This window comes from Hippoglossus stenolepis, chromosome 6 (assembly GCF_022539355.2).
Source record: "Hippoglossus stenolepis isolate QCI-W04-F060 chromosome 6, HSTE1.2, whole genome shotgun sequence".
Lineage (NCBI taxonomy): Eukaryota > Metazoa > Chordata > Actinopteri > Pleuronectiformes > Pleuronectidae > Hippoglossus > Hippoglossus stenolepis.
The window spans coordinates 13,810,100-13,825,397 of record NC_061488.1 but is presented as its reverse complement, the minus strand read 5'-3'; the positions used below and the strand labels follow the sequence as shown (position 1 = coordinate 13,825,397).

Genomic DNA, 15,298 nt, shown 5'->3' with positions numbered 1-15,298 from the left:
CCAGGTTAATTGTGACTGAACAACTATTTTATTAAAGCACTAAGCCATTTGATGCCCTGTTTGTCAGAGCTGTGCCAATTAATTGATTAGCTGATCGTCAGAATAATAATCTGCAACCCTTTTGATGATTTCGGACTTGTTCACATAATTTTTTACTCAAAACCGCAAAAGCTTTTCTGCTTTTTGTTTTTGGTATATTTTTGGAAACATATTTTTCTTCTGGGTTTATTTTGGACAAAACAATACATTTAAAGTCTGAGTCTAAATTTGAGAATCAAAAGAAAATATTTGTATATACTACATAGGAGATAAATAAATGATTAAGGGAATTATCATCAGCTTAATCTGTAAACTATTAGTTAGTGGAAGTACTAATTTGTGCATCAGATGTATATAATACCTCATTACTCACATATCCACATAGACCATTTGGATTCCTTATATGACCGACATACTGACAGTGAGGGAATCTTCATGGTTTTTAATTGCCAGGGTTTTGTTTACATGTGCCTCCCTGTGTGTCATAAGTCTCCTCACCTTTGTCGCTCTCCGCAGGACGCTGGCAGTCAGCAGATCGGCTTCCTGTTGGGCAGCTGTGGTGTTAGTCTGGCGCTGACCAGTGAGGTGTGTCTCAAAGGGCTGCCCAAGACACCAAACGGAGAGATCATCCAGTTCAAAGGTCAGTCAGCCTAAATGCACCATCGCCAATGCCGCTGGCTCAGCAGGAGTCATATCTGTCTCGGTCTCTGTGGGAGACATTAGGGAAAGACTCATTAAAGGGAAAATACAGTTTGATGTCCCAGGGCAATTTAGAGGCAGAGTGTGTGAGTGGGGAGGCTGTGTAATCTCACTGCTTGTTAGTTATTGGCTGTTTACCTTTGACCTTGCAACAGGGAAGTTGCTGGGTGAACATTGTTGATTTAGTTTGGCTCCAAATTAGTCTACCTTAACACACTTTCTTTGTGTCAGCTCAAATGATTTTGTATGTTTCTTTGTGGTGTTGTGTTCATGTTCACCAGGTTGGCCAAGGATGAAATGGGTTGTGACAGACACCAAGTACCTGACTAAACCATCCAAAGACTGGCAGCCGCACATCCCCACTGCCAACACAGACACCGCCTACATAGAGGTACTCTTTAACTTTCATTCAATATTTAAGTAGTTTAAGAATTTTATTTGATATATTACAGAATGGTGTGGTTCCTATTTAAAGATACAATATGTTACAACTCTCATAACTCATTAAAATGTCTAAAAACGGCTAGACCTATGCTACATATTTTGTTGATTTGTGTACTAAGATTATTCAAACTCCCTAATTTTATTCAAGGTAATGGGACATTTTATTTTGGTCACTGTTTGGTGAAGGGCGTGAAGATGAAGGAAAAACAAACTGTTAGCCTGTCAGCTGTTTTTCCTTCCCCTGTTTGTATAAGTCACTAGTAAAAGATCACAATTATTCATTTCCATTTGCTGCCGTTTTTTGTGTCTCTTCCACCAAAGTACAAAGCCAGTAAAGAGGGAACAGTGATGGGAGTCGCCGTATCCAAGATCTCCATGTTGACCCACTGTCAAGCCCTGACCCAGGCCTGTAACTACTGTGAAGGTGAGAGCTCAGCACTTAATCCAACATAATATCTCCTGCTGTATCTCTGTCTTACTCTGGTCTGTCTGACAGTGAGATGCTGGAGCAGATATAACCTAGGCATTAACACACACAGTTGTCAGCTCTTGAGTGCATCTGCAGGATGTTTTATCAGCAGCTTGTCTTTTCTCCTGCTCAGAGAGAATCAGTCAGAAACACATGGCATGAAAAGATGAGATAAGACTGTGATTAGGATTATTTGGCTCGTGATTGTACATTGCTCATGATTCTATGTGTTTTTCTGTCTTAGGGGAGACACTGGTCAACGTGTTGGACTGCAAGAAGGATATGGGCTTGTGGCATGGCGTCTTAACGGTGAGACTGAATACAAGAGTTTGTGCGATTGTATTGTATGTCCAGACCAGCTGATCACCTTTTAACTTTGTAGCATATTGACAACATGTGTTTTATTTTTTCTTGCAGAGTGTCATGAACAGAATCCACACCATCTCAGTGCCATATGCTGTCATGAAAGCCTGTCCTATGTCGTGGGTGCAGAGGGTCCACATTCACAAAGGTTCAGCTTATATCCACTCTTACTTTTATAGTATAGATGCTTTGAATAATAGTTCTCCATTAACATATATCAAAATGCAGGTCTTTTGCAGGTCTCAGCAGGTTGCTTTTGCATCTTGGAGAACTTGTGTCTTCTGTGGATTTAGGCTGTTTCTAACCCATAATTCAGAAGTCATTAAGAAAGACACTACTCATGTGAGAATTCAGATGTCTGAATCAGCTGGTGTGGACAATAAAAGGGTTTTTACTCTGCCAGCTTCCTAATACAAAGTCTGTGGTAATAGAGCAGGTCATTGTCTGGAGAATTCACAGGAACGGGGCGTGTTGATGATATTACTGTCATGTGACTGGCCTGAAACCAGATGACTGACTGTCCGACTCATCAAGTTTCTGTCTCAGAAATCAGAAATTAGCTCCAGCCAAGAATAGAAATATGTACAGACCAAGATAATTGCAATAAAACTTATGTAATATGTCCTCTGTACCCTTTCATAGCACGTGTGGCCTTGGTGAAGTGCCGGGACCTCCACTGGGCCATGATGGCCCACAAGGACCAGAGAGACACCAACTTGTCTTCTATACGTATGCTTATTGTGGCTGATGGAGCAAACCCATGTACGTCTCTTCTCCTGCTCAAATACCACACCTTTAAAATAAAAAACTACTATGGACAGTCATTTGATTTGAATTGTGGATTTTGACTGTTTCTTCCCTGTTTTGGTAAGATGTTCATTTATTGTTTGTTACCAGGGTCTGTGTCGTCATGTGATGCCTTCCTAAATGTGTTCCAGTCTCACGGTCTGAAACCTGAGGTCATTTGTCCATGTGCCACTTCTCCTGAGGCCTTAACTGTGGCCATACGCAGGTACCCTACATCTTTTCACTAATGTGCTGCTGGTACACGCATGCTGATATTCTGGAATCCAAAACTTGTGTATTTTTACCTGTAAACAACAGGAGTTACTCTGCACATTATATGAACCACAACATGTCCCTATAATGTGTTTAAACTGGGTTTAAACCAGCTGCACATTGTGACTCAGACTTGTTTTGTGCATCATCATTCAACAATATGTTAGAGTTCCTGTCTGGCTCGCTCACATTTATTTAAAGTTCTATTATCGTCTTTATAGTAACTGCAGGAATCTGTACAATCTCTTTTAGGGCTTGTAAGAATCTTTTTAGTTAAATATAAATCCAAAATTGAAGGTATACACTATATAAAAATTACACAAAGTAGGGACCAAAAATGAATAAAAGAAGATCTATACAATTAAAATAATGTTTATTAAACATACACATTTCTGCCTTCCCTCCAGGCCTGGTGCACGAGGAGCTCCACTGCCAGCCAGAGCCATCCTGTCCATGGGTGGGCTGAGCCACAGCGTGATCAGGGTGAACACAGAGGACAAAAACTCTGCTCTCACTGTTCAGGATGTGGGCCACATTATGCCTGGAGGTTAGCAACTGCAGTTGGTTTTAATTGGCACTACCTAAGTGCAGTAGCTGCCACATTTACTGTGCGGTAGTTTATCAGAATGCAGGTTGCTAAGCACGTTTTCTGTGTTTCAGCTCTGATGTGCATTGTGAAACCGGACGGGCCTACACAGCTGTGCAAGACGGATGAAATAGGAGAGATTGTGATCAACTCTCGGGCCGGAGGCACCATGTACTATGGCCTGCCTGGTGTCACCAAGAACACGTTTGAGGTCTGTCAAAGTATAAAATTCATGTATCATCAACTGTCTGCATGACTCATTCCACATCTGTTCTTTATACACTGATCACAAGGTACAATTTACCTACTCATTACCCCTGAGGCGGTTTTGGGTACTATGGCAGGTGTTTATATGTATGTCTGTAATTTTATCACCAAAGCGTCACAGCCGTGTAAGTTAGTCATAAAATCTTACAGGTGTGTATTTGGTATTCGGTGGCTGCTGAAAGCCACATTTCTTGTCTCTGACCTTGGGCTTCATTTGGAGCTCAAACACATCCCTCCACAAAGTTATTTAACACTTCAGAATAAACGTCCTGTTACTCTGTCCATCTTTATGCTGCCACTTGTCAGATGTGTGCTGGCATCAGCTCCACTTCCCCTCATTCATGCCTCGAATGTGCTCGTTTAGAAAATGGATGGATAAGAAAGAAGCACTGATTCAAATGATCCACTAGGTGGCACCAGATGTCTGCCATTGTATTTAGTCTCTCACATAAGATTCTGTTCACACATCCTCGCAGTTATTTGCCCAAACCACCTTTATTCTATCTTAATTTATAGTTGACAATAAACCAGTCTCATACAACAACAAACATTAACCGGCAGTTATATTACGTCACTGTTTTTTTTGGTACTTTCAAAATCTAATATCGGGTGGATTTGACTATACTGTTCACGTTGGAATCCAGTGTTTGATCTCAATGCTAATCTGCAGGTGATCCCTGTCAACCAAGCTGGAGCACCCATTGGAGAAATTCCCTTCAGTCGAACGGGTCTGCTGGGATTTGTAGGACCGGTAAGCATGCACGAAAAATAATGAGTCAGTAAGGAAAAGGAAGTTGGCGAGACTTGTATTCCCTTGCTGAGGTAAATCTGTGTGCTCCACAGGGCAGTCTGGTCTTTGTTGTGGGGAAGATTGAGGGGCTGCTGATGGTGAGCGGGAGACGTCACAACGCAGACGACCTGGTGGCCACCGCGCTCGCAGTGGAACCTGTCAAAACAGTTTACAGGGGGAGGTGAGACACTGACTGCTCCCTGTGAGCCAGTGTGTGTCTGTGTGTGCAATTACACCTCACAAGAGTGTGCACATGGACGCACAGGTCACACTGAACATTGCAGTAATAAATGTACCCATATATTTTATTGGTAAAGTAAAAAGAATAGCTCCAGTATTAACCCCCAAACTGAAAAATCCATTGATAGAATATCTGCAGGTCTTTGAATTAGTCACCTCAAGAAAAGAACATTGAAGGTATTTAACAAAAAACTATTTTCGTAACTTCCATAGAAATTAACTTAAGTTGTACATTTCTATAAGAAGCTAATTAACTCATAAAGAGGCAGTTTGAGCAAAAACTGAAATATCTTTAATTTACAACCTATTTTTACTAAACAGGCTTTAGAAAATCCCTCTGGCTGCTTAATCAGTTAATTACATCACTAGGAATGATTGTTATATGCAGCTGTAGAGTACTAACAACAAGATACACACACACCCACACACACAGATTTGTGTCAATGCATTATTGTATTTGTATTTGTTGGCCTTCTCGTTTTTCATCATTATCACCATTTTACAGGTATGACTGTGAAAACTGTATTTACGTAATTGCATTCTAATAAGTCTGATTTGGTGAATAGTGCAGAAATGTTGCTTCAGCACCGTGCATCCTCTCTCTGTGTGGAAGTTTATAGAGTTTGTGTTTGTGCTCACTCCCGCGCAGGATCGCCGTGTTCTCAGTGACAGTGTTTTATGATGAGAGGATCGTGATTGTGGCAGAGCAGAGGCCTGATGCCAGTGAGGAGGACAGCTTCCAGTGGATGAGTCGAGTACTACAGGTAAATCACGTCTCCCTTAAAGATATCACATAACATGTTTGTATATTCTATGATATTGTTTTGGACAGAATTTTGCTTTAATCACTGAACTCATACACCAATAAGTATTGTGTTTCCCTTTTATGTCTTTAGTTAAGTTTGGAAGTCCTAATGGATGAAATTAAAGTCTTGTTCCTAGTGAAGTTGGACGTAATGTAACATGAAACACGATGTGGTCCATATTCCCTGCACAGGCCATCGACAGCATCCACCAGGTCGGCCTCTACTGCCTCGCTCTCGTTCCAGCCAACACCCTCCCCAAAACGCCGCTTGGAGGCATCCACATCTGTGAAACCAAGCAAAACTTTTTGGAGGGAAACCTGCACCCGTGTAATATCCTCATGTGCCCACACACCTGTGTTACCAATCTGCCCAAACCACGGCAGAAACAGCCAGGTAGGCCGCCTCAGACTATACCTAACAGTGCTCACTATAGAAATTGCAACAGGGAGAGAGTATCAGATATTTTCTCGTCGTTTGACTTGTTGTTTAATTGAAGAGTTAATCCATCAAATCCGGGTGGATTTTGTTTCTATTTAGCTTCTATTATTCAGGAATGTAACCCTGATTTGTTTCTGGTTTGTTCAGTGGATGTGGGTCCAGCTTCTATGCTGGTTGGCAACCTGGTGGCAGGGAAACGTATCGCCCAGGCTACAGGCAGAGAGCTGGGTGTGGTGGAGGACCAGGATCTGATCCGAAAGGTACTGAACCCCAACCAGCACACGGACACTACAACAATGATCAGACTCTTAGCTCTTAGTAGTGGAAGTAGCTTCTTTCAGGCTTATGTCAGGAACATGGACCAACAGCTCAAGAATTGTTAATATATAAAATGATGTACGTCTATGACTCTAACATTAACATCTGGACAGTGAGACAAATTTGTATGAACTTTATAGTGTTGCTTTTCTTAGTTACTCTATTTTACTACTTATCTATTAAACACTACTAAGAGTGCAAAGATTCAAAGTGATTTCCAACACTATATATTTGTTAGCCTGATAAAACAAGACATTTGATGGCATCACCGTCAGGTGTACGACATTGTGATTTAAAAAAAATGTTTTTTAGATGTTTAATTGCCCAGACAATTAATTATTAAATAAACTAAAATAATCAAGAACTTTATGAATTATGAAACGATAATTAGTTTCAGCTGCTCGCTATATGGAAACATAAACCTGTTGAATTTAAGCTAATGTTTCAAATGGAAATACTGATGTTTCTTCTCCTAAATCTCTGTTGTTCTGCCTTTACTTCGCTTGGGTTGGGCTTTAGCTCAGTATGTGGCCCACCATGATGGTAAGGCTCTAGTCTGCGTGCCCCCCCCCACTTGTCTTTGCTTCCGCTGCTTTTGTCAGTCAGATGTGCTTCTGCAGCCGTGACGGCACTAACGGCCAGCAGCTACAGTTTTGGCCCCGCGCACAGAGACGACTGTCCAGGCAGACTCCCGGCTTGGCCAGCAGGGGTCCACACACCTAGATAAATAAAATACTGTTAATGAAAACAAGGAAGTAAATGACATTCTCCGTTTTTAAATGTCTCAAAACCAACTCTCTCTCTCTCTCTGCCATCACCTTTTAAAATGGGAGTTGGCGAGCAGCCGACCAGCTTTGTCAAACCAAAGGCTCAACAGTAAATTTAGTGAAATCTGGAGTTCAGATTTATTTTTGCTTTAAGGAGTTCAGACTTTTAGTAAACAATTATAAAACTATAAAAGCATATGTGATCAATGAAAAGCATGTAATTCTATGATGTATAGTGATTCATTACGATGGTATCTTAAGTATTAATTAGGAACATTTTGGTGTGCACCTCTGCTCGCTGTGTTCACTGTGATGTTCCCATGTGTAGCATGGCTTGATGAGTGGTCGGGGCAGCCAGTCTGCATGATGTGTCTCCTGATTCATTGTCGACCAGAGCACGACCTATTCGACTGAGACCCCCTTCAGACCTGCTATTAGCATCCGTTATGTGATCCGATCCCAAGTGGTCAGCTCTAAGCACAGGTCCTGAGATGTGATCATGTAGACCACGTTCTGAGGTGCTCTGCGATCCCTGTGGCCACATTCTTTTCGCTGTGTGAGTGCAAATGTGCCCTTGAAGGACGGTCTACTCAGCTGGTGTCCTCTGACCCGCTATAGTGTCACAATGAATCAAAAGTATTTTTGACCATACATTGATTTGTTATTTGCCATCATCACTGACTTCCACAAGATAGTTCTTTTAAGTTAGTAAAATCATCTTTCACTCGCTCGCACTGACACACACATACAGCCACACACACAAACATAGTAACATCAGACACATCTGTAAACTCAGACTGGGTAAAAAAACAACATAATTTGGTTTTTCGCGAACACAAATTATGTATATGCTTATTCGCAAGTAGAGCGGGGACGTGAAATCCAATCAGAAGCGATCACAGGGGACACATTCAGGACTCGTTTTCATACCAAGTGTGAACCGACAAACTAAGAACTGACCACTTGTGATCAGCTCTCTCTGGACGGATGTTAAAATCAGGTCTGAACAGGGCCTGTGAGAGTGGACGGCAGAAAGTACAGCTCCAGCCAGTGATTTTGATATGGCCGACATTGTGTCTCTGCTGTAAATGATGTTTGTATGAGTGGAGAAACATGGTGTTTACTGTCTTTTCTTATGTGCTCCCTAATGTCCACATTCCCTCTGATCTTTATAGGACTTAGCTTTTTCGTCTAGTTTTAACACTCCTGATCGAGATATGCGTTATCGCTGTGCCACTATGTATTTTAGAGTAAAAATAGTAAGAGGATTATTCCATTGAAGCCACTTTGCTGAAGACATAGTTCCATTGAGACGTTAATGGTTTGTGGAAACTGTTTCAAAGCTTTTCAAAGTTGTCATGACCCGAAAGGCCCTTAGCTTGTTAGTTTTTGACAGCGGGTCCAATTTGCCTCCTATCAGGTGCAGATGGACCCAGCATGACCTCACACTTGGCAAAAAATATTCTCTGGATGCTCAGATTCTCCTGTTGTGTGCTTGTGTGTCTCCGTGTGAGGTCGAGAGCGTCACAGTAGACCCAATCTTAGATGCCCTTTGAAATGTTCTTTCCTGTTCTTCCCATTGTCTGTTTGAAAGCGATAAATATATATATGTTGCTGAGAGGACGTTGCTCCCTGACTGTTTTCAGGCCGGCTTTCATGTGTTTCTATCTTCTGATTGTTGTGCCTCGGCACCGGCGACAGCCAGTGGTCGGAGGCCTTCTTTTTTAATGTATTATTATTTGCCATAGATCCTCCTGATTTTAAATGTGCAATAAATATGTTAATTCAATTCACCGTTAATGTTAATGTGCTGACATATGACACATTCCTCTCTGTGCTTTTTCAGCACCAGTTCTTGTCTGAAGCTCTGCAGTGGAGAGCCCAGACCGACCCAGACCACGTCCTGTATGTGCTGCTTAATGCCAAGGTAGATTAAACACACACACACACACACACACACACACACACACACACACACACACACACACACACACACACACACACACACACACACACACACACACACACACACACACACACACATCTTTTAAACTGGAAATGGTGCCATAGCACTGATGGTAATCCATTTTGTTTGTTGTACATTCAGCTGAACTTCCTTTGTTTTTGCTCTAGGGGGTGGCAGTGTGCACAGCCACTTGTGCTCAGCTTCACAAGCGAGCAGAAAAAATCACAGCCACCATAATGGAGAGAGGAGGCCTCAACACAGGAGACAATGTGGTGCTGCTTTATCCCCCAGGTGAACAAACAAATACACTCACCGCTCGTCTGTATAGGCAGCCATCTTCCTAATTTTTCCATTTATCATACAGTGAAGAAGCACAGCAGTAATTTGAGTTCATGAGTTTCCTCTCCATCTCTCACTGCTACAGGTATTGACCTGATAGCTGCCTTCTATGGCTGTCTCTATGCGGGGGTCATCCCCGTGACAGTGAGGCCGCCTCACCCACAGAATCTGGCTGCTACTCTCCCCACCGTCCGCATGATCATCGACGTGAGTACACCATCTGCACTGAGACGTGAAAATCAAGTATTTAATAATCAGCATTTTCAATTGCAAAGCATTACAAGAACATAATATAAGTAATGGCAATTTATTTAGGTATAGCAAGTAATACTATGTTTATTCCATCTTAGACAGCCATTAAAAGGATCATTGCAAGAAAAGCACAAAGCAAACATATCAATTCTAACTATGTTAAATATAATAATAACTATATTATTTAAGCAGAACATGTTCCTTGTGATTTTGCTGAACAGATTTACTTTTTATGCACTCCACTGACCTGTTATTAATATTGAAGTGCCCTTAAGCAAGAAACTGACTCCCACCCCGACTCAGTAAAGACCTTCTGCTGTTGACCCCATCAGTGATTTCCATGGGGGGAAGCCAATAAAATTGAATCGTACCTCAGGGATCAATAAAGTATAACAATAATTAATTGCCTTTTATTCGTTTCTCAAATGGAGGATTTAGTTTTTGTTCAAACACTGTTAAAGGACTCCTGTGTGTGTGTTTGCTGTTTTTGTTACAGGTGAGCAAAGCAGCCTGCATCCTCACCACTCAGCCTCTCATGAGGATCCTCAGGTCCAGGGAGGCTGCTGCCAGCGTCAACATCAAGACGTGGCCAACCATCATTGATACAGGTTCCAGGCTCAAACCAATTGTTATAAGCATGATGTTGTGTATTTTACTGTCACAATGATTTAGTACAATAACTGAGACTGAAAAAATATATTCTCCTTTTGGCCACAAGGTGTCCTGTTTGCTTTGTGATTCACTTTGTCAGAAGAACCTCATGTAGAAGCGTCTATATATATATAAATAAATATATAAATATATATATATATATTTATTTATTTATTTATTTATTGAATATATATTGAAATATTATTGAAATATTTTTAGTAAACATTCAGTTATTTCTTAAAATAATCATGCATTTCCTGGAGGTTGCACACTAACCGCCTGTATAGATCATAACAGTGTGTTGCTTTTTAAATGTGCAGTAAAACAGCACATTTACATCGGAATTCATAACCTCCTCCCACTCAACAAAAAACTGTAAGGCTTTAGCATATCGTGAAAAGGAACACTCACTGCAAGGCCGTGAAAGTGTGTCATTTATTTTCTCCAATAATGAAACCTGCTTCTTTCTCCTCCCAGATGACCTCCCCAGGAAGCGGCCTCCACACATCTATAAACCCCCCACAGCGGAGATGCTGGCCTACCTGGACTTCAGTGTGTCCACCACAGGCATGCTGACTGGAGTCAAGGTAAATTACTCTCACAGATCGTTGTTATCATACAAAACAGGGCGTAAATCAGTTCAGCCAGATGGATCTTAAAGGATATTCTCACGTTAATCTGCTGAAAGGTGTTAGTTTTTCTTCCATCACCTTAAATCTTTTTAAGTGCGTTATTATACTTTTGTGTGATGGGAGAATTTGAAGCCTCCAGCTCACACTAAATGTGAATGAACTTTTCAAGAATATATTGAGTTAAGTAGAAACCTTTGAGATTAAGTATGATTCCATATCCACAGATTTAGATTTTTCAATGAGTGAGGAGATGTAATTTCAATAATGTTTAATGTGGTAATTTAACTTTTTTGTTTAAAAAAAAAAACATATCAAGAGGATTTATTTTATATATTATATAAATATTATATTCAAAACATTTTGGGACAAATAGATACTTTTTAGGTTAAAATTCACGAATTGAATCTACATTGTTGAATATGATTTAGAAATGGAGCGAATGGGGGGGGCAACGTAGTCGTCGAGTCTAGACGCCAAAGTTGTCTGACGGAAATGTGTTCAGCATTATTGAAGATGGTAACATTTTTTGTCAGAAATACAGTTGTAGGACAGCTGATGTTGGAAACATAATTTATTATTACTTTAATTTAGTAGGTTGAATGGATGCGTAAATAAACTTTTTAATACTCGTCCGAAATACCTCAAATAGGACATGAATAATAACTTATAATCGTAAAATAGTAGTAACAGTATTTGCATATAGTACAATAGTATTTTTTAAAGAGTGTATATCCCTGTCTCGTCAGATGTCTCATGCTGCGGTCAGTACTCTGTGCCGCTCCATTAAGCTGCAGTGTGAGCTCTACTCCTCACGACAAATAGCCATCTGTCTGGACCCGTACTGCGGCCTGGGCTTCGTCCTATGGTGCCTCTCCAGGTAAAAGACACACACACACAGAATGAATATCGTTTTTAACGTAGCTGTAACCTGTGCATGTGGCAGAGCTGCTATTGTAAATATGTTTTTTTGGTCCAGTATTTACTCAGGTCACCAGTCCATCCTTATCCCTCCCCTGGAGCTAGAGAGCTCTCTGCCTCTGTGGCTGAGCACGCTCAGTCAGTACAAGATCAGAGACACCTTCTGCTCCTACTCTGTCATGGAGCTGTGCACCAAAGGCCTCGGCACTCAGACAGAGATGCTGAAGGTCAGAATCACACACACACACACACACACACTGGCACCATGGTGTTCCCCTTTAATGTTTTCGCTGTGTGATTTTTGTCTTTACACCAATACGGTCTAAAGTTGATAATAAACAGCTGTCTAATCATTTAAATCGTTTATATCACTGATATATTTTGTACTTTTGAAATGGACTGTTAGTGTTACATTAATCTGCTTCTTATGATTCTATGCATCTTAATATCTTTGCTCATTCTGTTGTTGTCATTCATAGAAATGTTCGCTAATGCTGAGAGTGCATGTTTGTGTAACACTGCATCGACACGTAAATGGTAAAAGTGTGAATTACCCCATGTCTCCAGGCGCGGGGTCTGAATCTGTCGTGCGTGCGGAGCTGCGTGGTGATAGCGGAGGAGCGGCCCCGTCTCACTCTCACTCAGTCCTTCTCCAAGCTCTTCAAGGACCTCGGCCTGTCGTCGCGCGCCGTCAGCACCGCTTTCGGCTCCAGGGTGAACTTGGCCATCGGCCTACAGGTTGGTTTCATACAGAAACACAGAGTTCATTGTCGTATGAGTTCACACTTACAGCTTCAGGTTTCCTAATTTATATCATTGTTCGGTTCTCTTTATTGTATTCTATTTTCTTGAGCTTTTAATCACCTCTGCCAAACAGGTTATGTTTTTACCGTTCGTATGTTTGTAAGCGAAACTACTCAACAGATTTCTATGACGTTTTGTGGAGGGGTGGGGTAAGACCGAAGGGAGAACCTATAAAATGTTGGTGCGGATCTGGATCATGGGCCGACCCAGGAATTTCTTTACTCTTTTTAATATTACAAGATTTTCACTGATATGCTGGAAATAATTCATGGATCTTAATTTTAAAAAATCCGGCACATTTAGTAAACTTATATCTGTGTGTATGAAATCTGGTGCAGCTTTATTGAATTTAAGGGGACTGTTGGGCCTTGGCGATGGTATGCCCTCAACTGAGTACCTTTCCAGTTTGCCAGTATTTTAGCAATATTTCTGCATGCAATTTACTCTAATCATGTTTGCTCAGTAATTTGTTTTTATTCCAACCTTCGCAAGTGCTAGAAAACAGGTAAACTGGACTTGGTTGAGAAACTCAACCATGACTTGGATGACTGAGATTCTTCACAGACCTACTCCAACCTTTTCTTTTGAAGACAGAAAAATGTTCTGTACAATTTTCTCGATGTTTATTTCCCTCTCTGTGTCGTCAGGGCACTGCGGGACCAGACCCCTCCACCGTCTATGTTGACATGAAGTCTCTGCGTCACGACAGGTAAGACTGGGGACCCGTGTCACCAGTACAAAGCAGTCGACAAACACATCACCACATGTTGTGAAATAATGAAAACAAACATGATGGGTCAGTCCAATCAAACAGAATGAATACACAGGCCATCTTTTGTCCGTGTCTCTCAGGGTGAGACTGGTGGAGCGAGGAGCGCCACAGAGTATTCCACTCATGGAGTCCGGCACCGTAAGTATTGATTTTTGACCAGTGAAACTCATTTTTGCGGTGGTCACACTGGCCACAGACCCAGAGAGGTAATATAAGTGGTTGTGTTAACCCTAAAGCTAAAGCCTCCTCTTATGCTTTACAAGATCCTACCGGGAGTGAGGGTCATCATCGTCAACCCAGAGACCAGAGGCCCGCTGGGAGATTCCCATCTTGGGGAGGTGAGAGGGCAGAGAGGATAATGGGATAATGTAATCTGAATGTTTCCCCTGTGTAATGTTTACTCTTAAGATTCTGCAGCATAAGTGACCATGAGTAGTTTGGTGGTTTCAATCTCAGCGATTAATTTGACTTTATTTATTTTTTTATCAAATGTTTTTTTTGTATTACTTGAATTGGTTTGCTCACATTTGATCAAACACAGAAATACTCCAGCCTCTCTGCCTCTTTTTAGATCTGGGTGAACAGTCCTCATAGCGCCAGCGGCTACTACACCATCTACGGGGAGGAGAGCCTGCAGGCCGATCACTTCAACACCAGGCTCAGCTTCGGGGAGCCCCAGACTCTGTGGGCCAGGACGGGCTACCTGGGCTTCATCAAGAGGACGGAGCTGCTGGATGCAAGTGGAGGTGAGAGGAGGACATCTGATAAAAGTTACTACCAATCCAGTGTAGTAGTATCAGTCAAGTAAAGAAACATCATCACATTGATAAAAACATGGATTGCAGTTACGTAGAGTTTTTAAATATCCACTCAAATAACTTCACATTACAGTTCAGCCTCACTCATTTACATACACACACATACGGCACTTATATACAGCATCTAGCACTAGTCTATTACTCACACATCACATTCACACACTGACGGAGCAGCCATCAGGGGCAGTTTAGGGTTCAGTGTCCGAGGACACTTCCACATTCGGACTGGAGGAGGTGGGAGTCCGACCATTGACCCTCAGCAGCTTTGCTCTTTGATTTGCAACAATATCTACTGTGGCAAAATATAATCATGAATATTTAAGCCATAGATACGAGGGTGTTAATAATATGGCAAACCTATGCAAGTAGCTAAATGTATACTATCTCTCAGTACAGAGTTCTAATGGGGTGTTAAAAAGTTTGTACTTCAATAATCGGAATTTTAGGCCTTAAAAAGTCATGTATGTTAAGATATTACGTAATAATAGGGTTAGGGTTAGTGTAAGTGTAAGTAATTCTGGGACTCTGAGATTCCTTCATATCTTAAATTTCCTTCATTATTGTCTTAAAAAGTAACATTTTAATTTGTTGAAATCTGCAGAAACCCTGCAGCGTATATTGTCATATCACCCAAGTCCATAACTGTGAGTCATGAAATCCTTTTTTTCTTCCTTTTCTGCATCAGATCGTCATGATGCCTTGTTCGTGGTGGGCTCTCTTGATGAAACGTTGGAGTTGAGGGGGTTGCGTTATCACCCCATCGACATTGAGACGTCTGTGTCCCGAGCCCACCGCAGCATCGCAGAGAGGTGAGGGTCAACCTGTTTTTTAAAGTCTTAAAGTCTTTACACACTTTTATAT

General features: G+C 41.4%; 1 protein-coding gene across 3 annotated transcripts in view; it reads left to right on the top strand.

Annotated features, from left to right (window-relative positions):
- dip2ba (disco-interacting protein 2 homolog Ba) overlaps nucleotides 1-15,298 on the top strand; it is a 47,598-nt gene that overhangs the window by 28,711 nt on the left and 3,589 nt on the right. For all 3 annotated transcript variants that reach the window (XM_035158883.2, XM_035158882.2, XM_035158881.2), the window contains 27 exons: nucleotides 556-679; nucleotides 1,020-1,129; nucleotides 1,504-1,606; nucleotides 1,896-1,960; nucleotides 2,069-2,162; nucleotides 2,657-2,776; nucleotides 2,912-3,026; nucleotides 3,481-3,620; nucleotides 3,734-3,870; nucleotides 4,597-4,677; nucleotides 4,770-4,897; nucleotides 5,606-5,720; nucleotides 5,954-6,155; nucleotides 6,348-6,460; nucleotides 9,132-9,212; nucleotides 9,419-9,542; nucleotides 9,676-9,797; nucleotides 10,339-10,450; nucleotides 10,971-11,080; nucleotides 11,872-12,002; nucleotides 12,102-12,270; nucleotides 12,611-12,781; nucleotides 13,495-13,556; nucleotides 13,700-13,757; nucleotides 13,883-13,957; nucleotides 14,191-14,365; nucleotides 15,123-15,246. In XM_035158883.2, coding sequence (XP_035014774.1) covers nucleotides 556-679; nucleotides 1,020-1,129; nucleotides 1,504-1,606; nucleotides 1,896-1,960; nucleotides 2,069-2,162; nucleotides 2,657-2,776; nucleotides 2,912-3,026; nucleotides 3,481-3,620; nucleotides 3,734-3,870; nucleotides 4,597-4,677; nucleotides 4,770-4,897; nucleotides 5,606-5,720; nucleotides 5,954-6,155; nucleotides 6,348-6,460; nucleotides 9,132-9,212; nucleotides 9,419-9,542; nucleotides 9,676-9,797; nucleotides 10,339-10,450; nucleotides 10,971-11,080; nucleotides 11,872-12,002; nucleotides 12,102-12,270; nucleotides 12,611-12,781; nucleotides 13,495-13,556; nucleotides 13,700-13,757; nucleotides 13,883-13,957; nucleotides 14,191-14,365; nucleotides 15,123-15,246 — 3,161 coding nt within the window. The remainder of the gene's footprint in view (nucleotides 1-555; nucleotides 680-1,019; nucleotides 1,130-1,503; nucleotides 1,607-1,895; nucleotides 1,961-2,068; nucleotides 2,163-2,656; nucleotides 2,777-2,911; nucleotides 3,027-3,480; nucleotides 3,621-3,733; nucleotides 3,871-4,596; nucleotides 4,678-4,769; nucleotides 4,898-5,605; nucleotides 5,721-5,953; nucleotides 6,156-6,347; nucleotides 6,461-9,131; nucleotides 9,213-9,418; nucleotides 9,543-9,675; nucleotides 9,798-10,338; nucleotides 10,451-10,970; nucleotides 11,081-11,871; nucleotides 12,003-12,101; nucleotides 12,271-12,610; nucleotides 12,782-13,494; nucleotides 13,557-13,699; nucleotides 13,758-13,882; nucleotides 13,958-14,190; nucleotides 14,366-15,122; nucleotides 15,247-15,298) is intronic.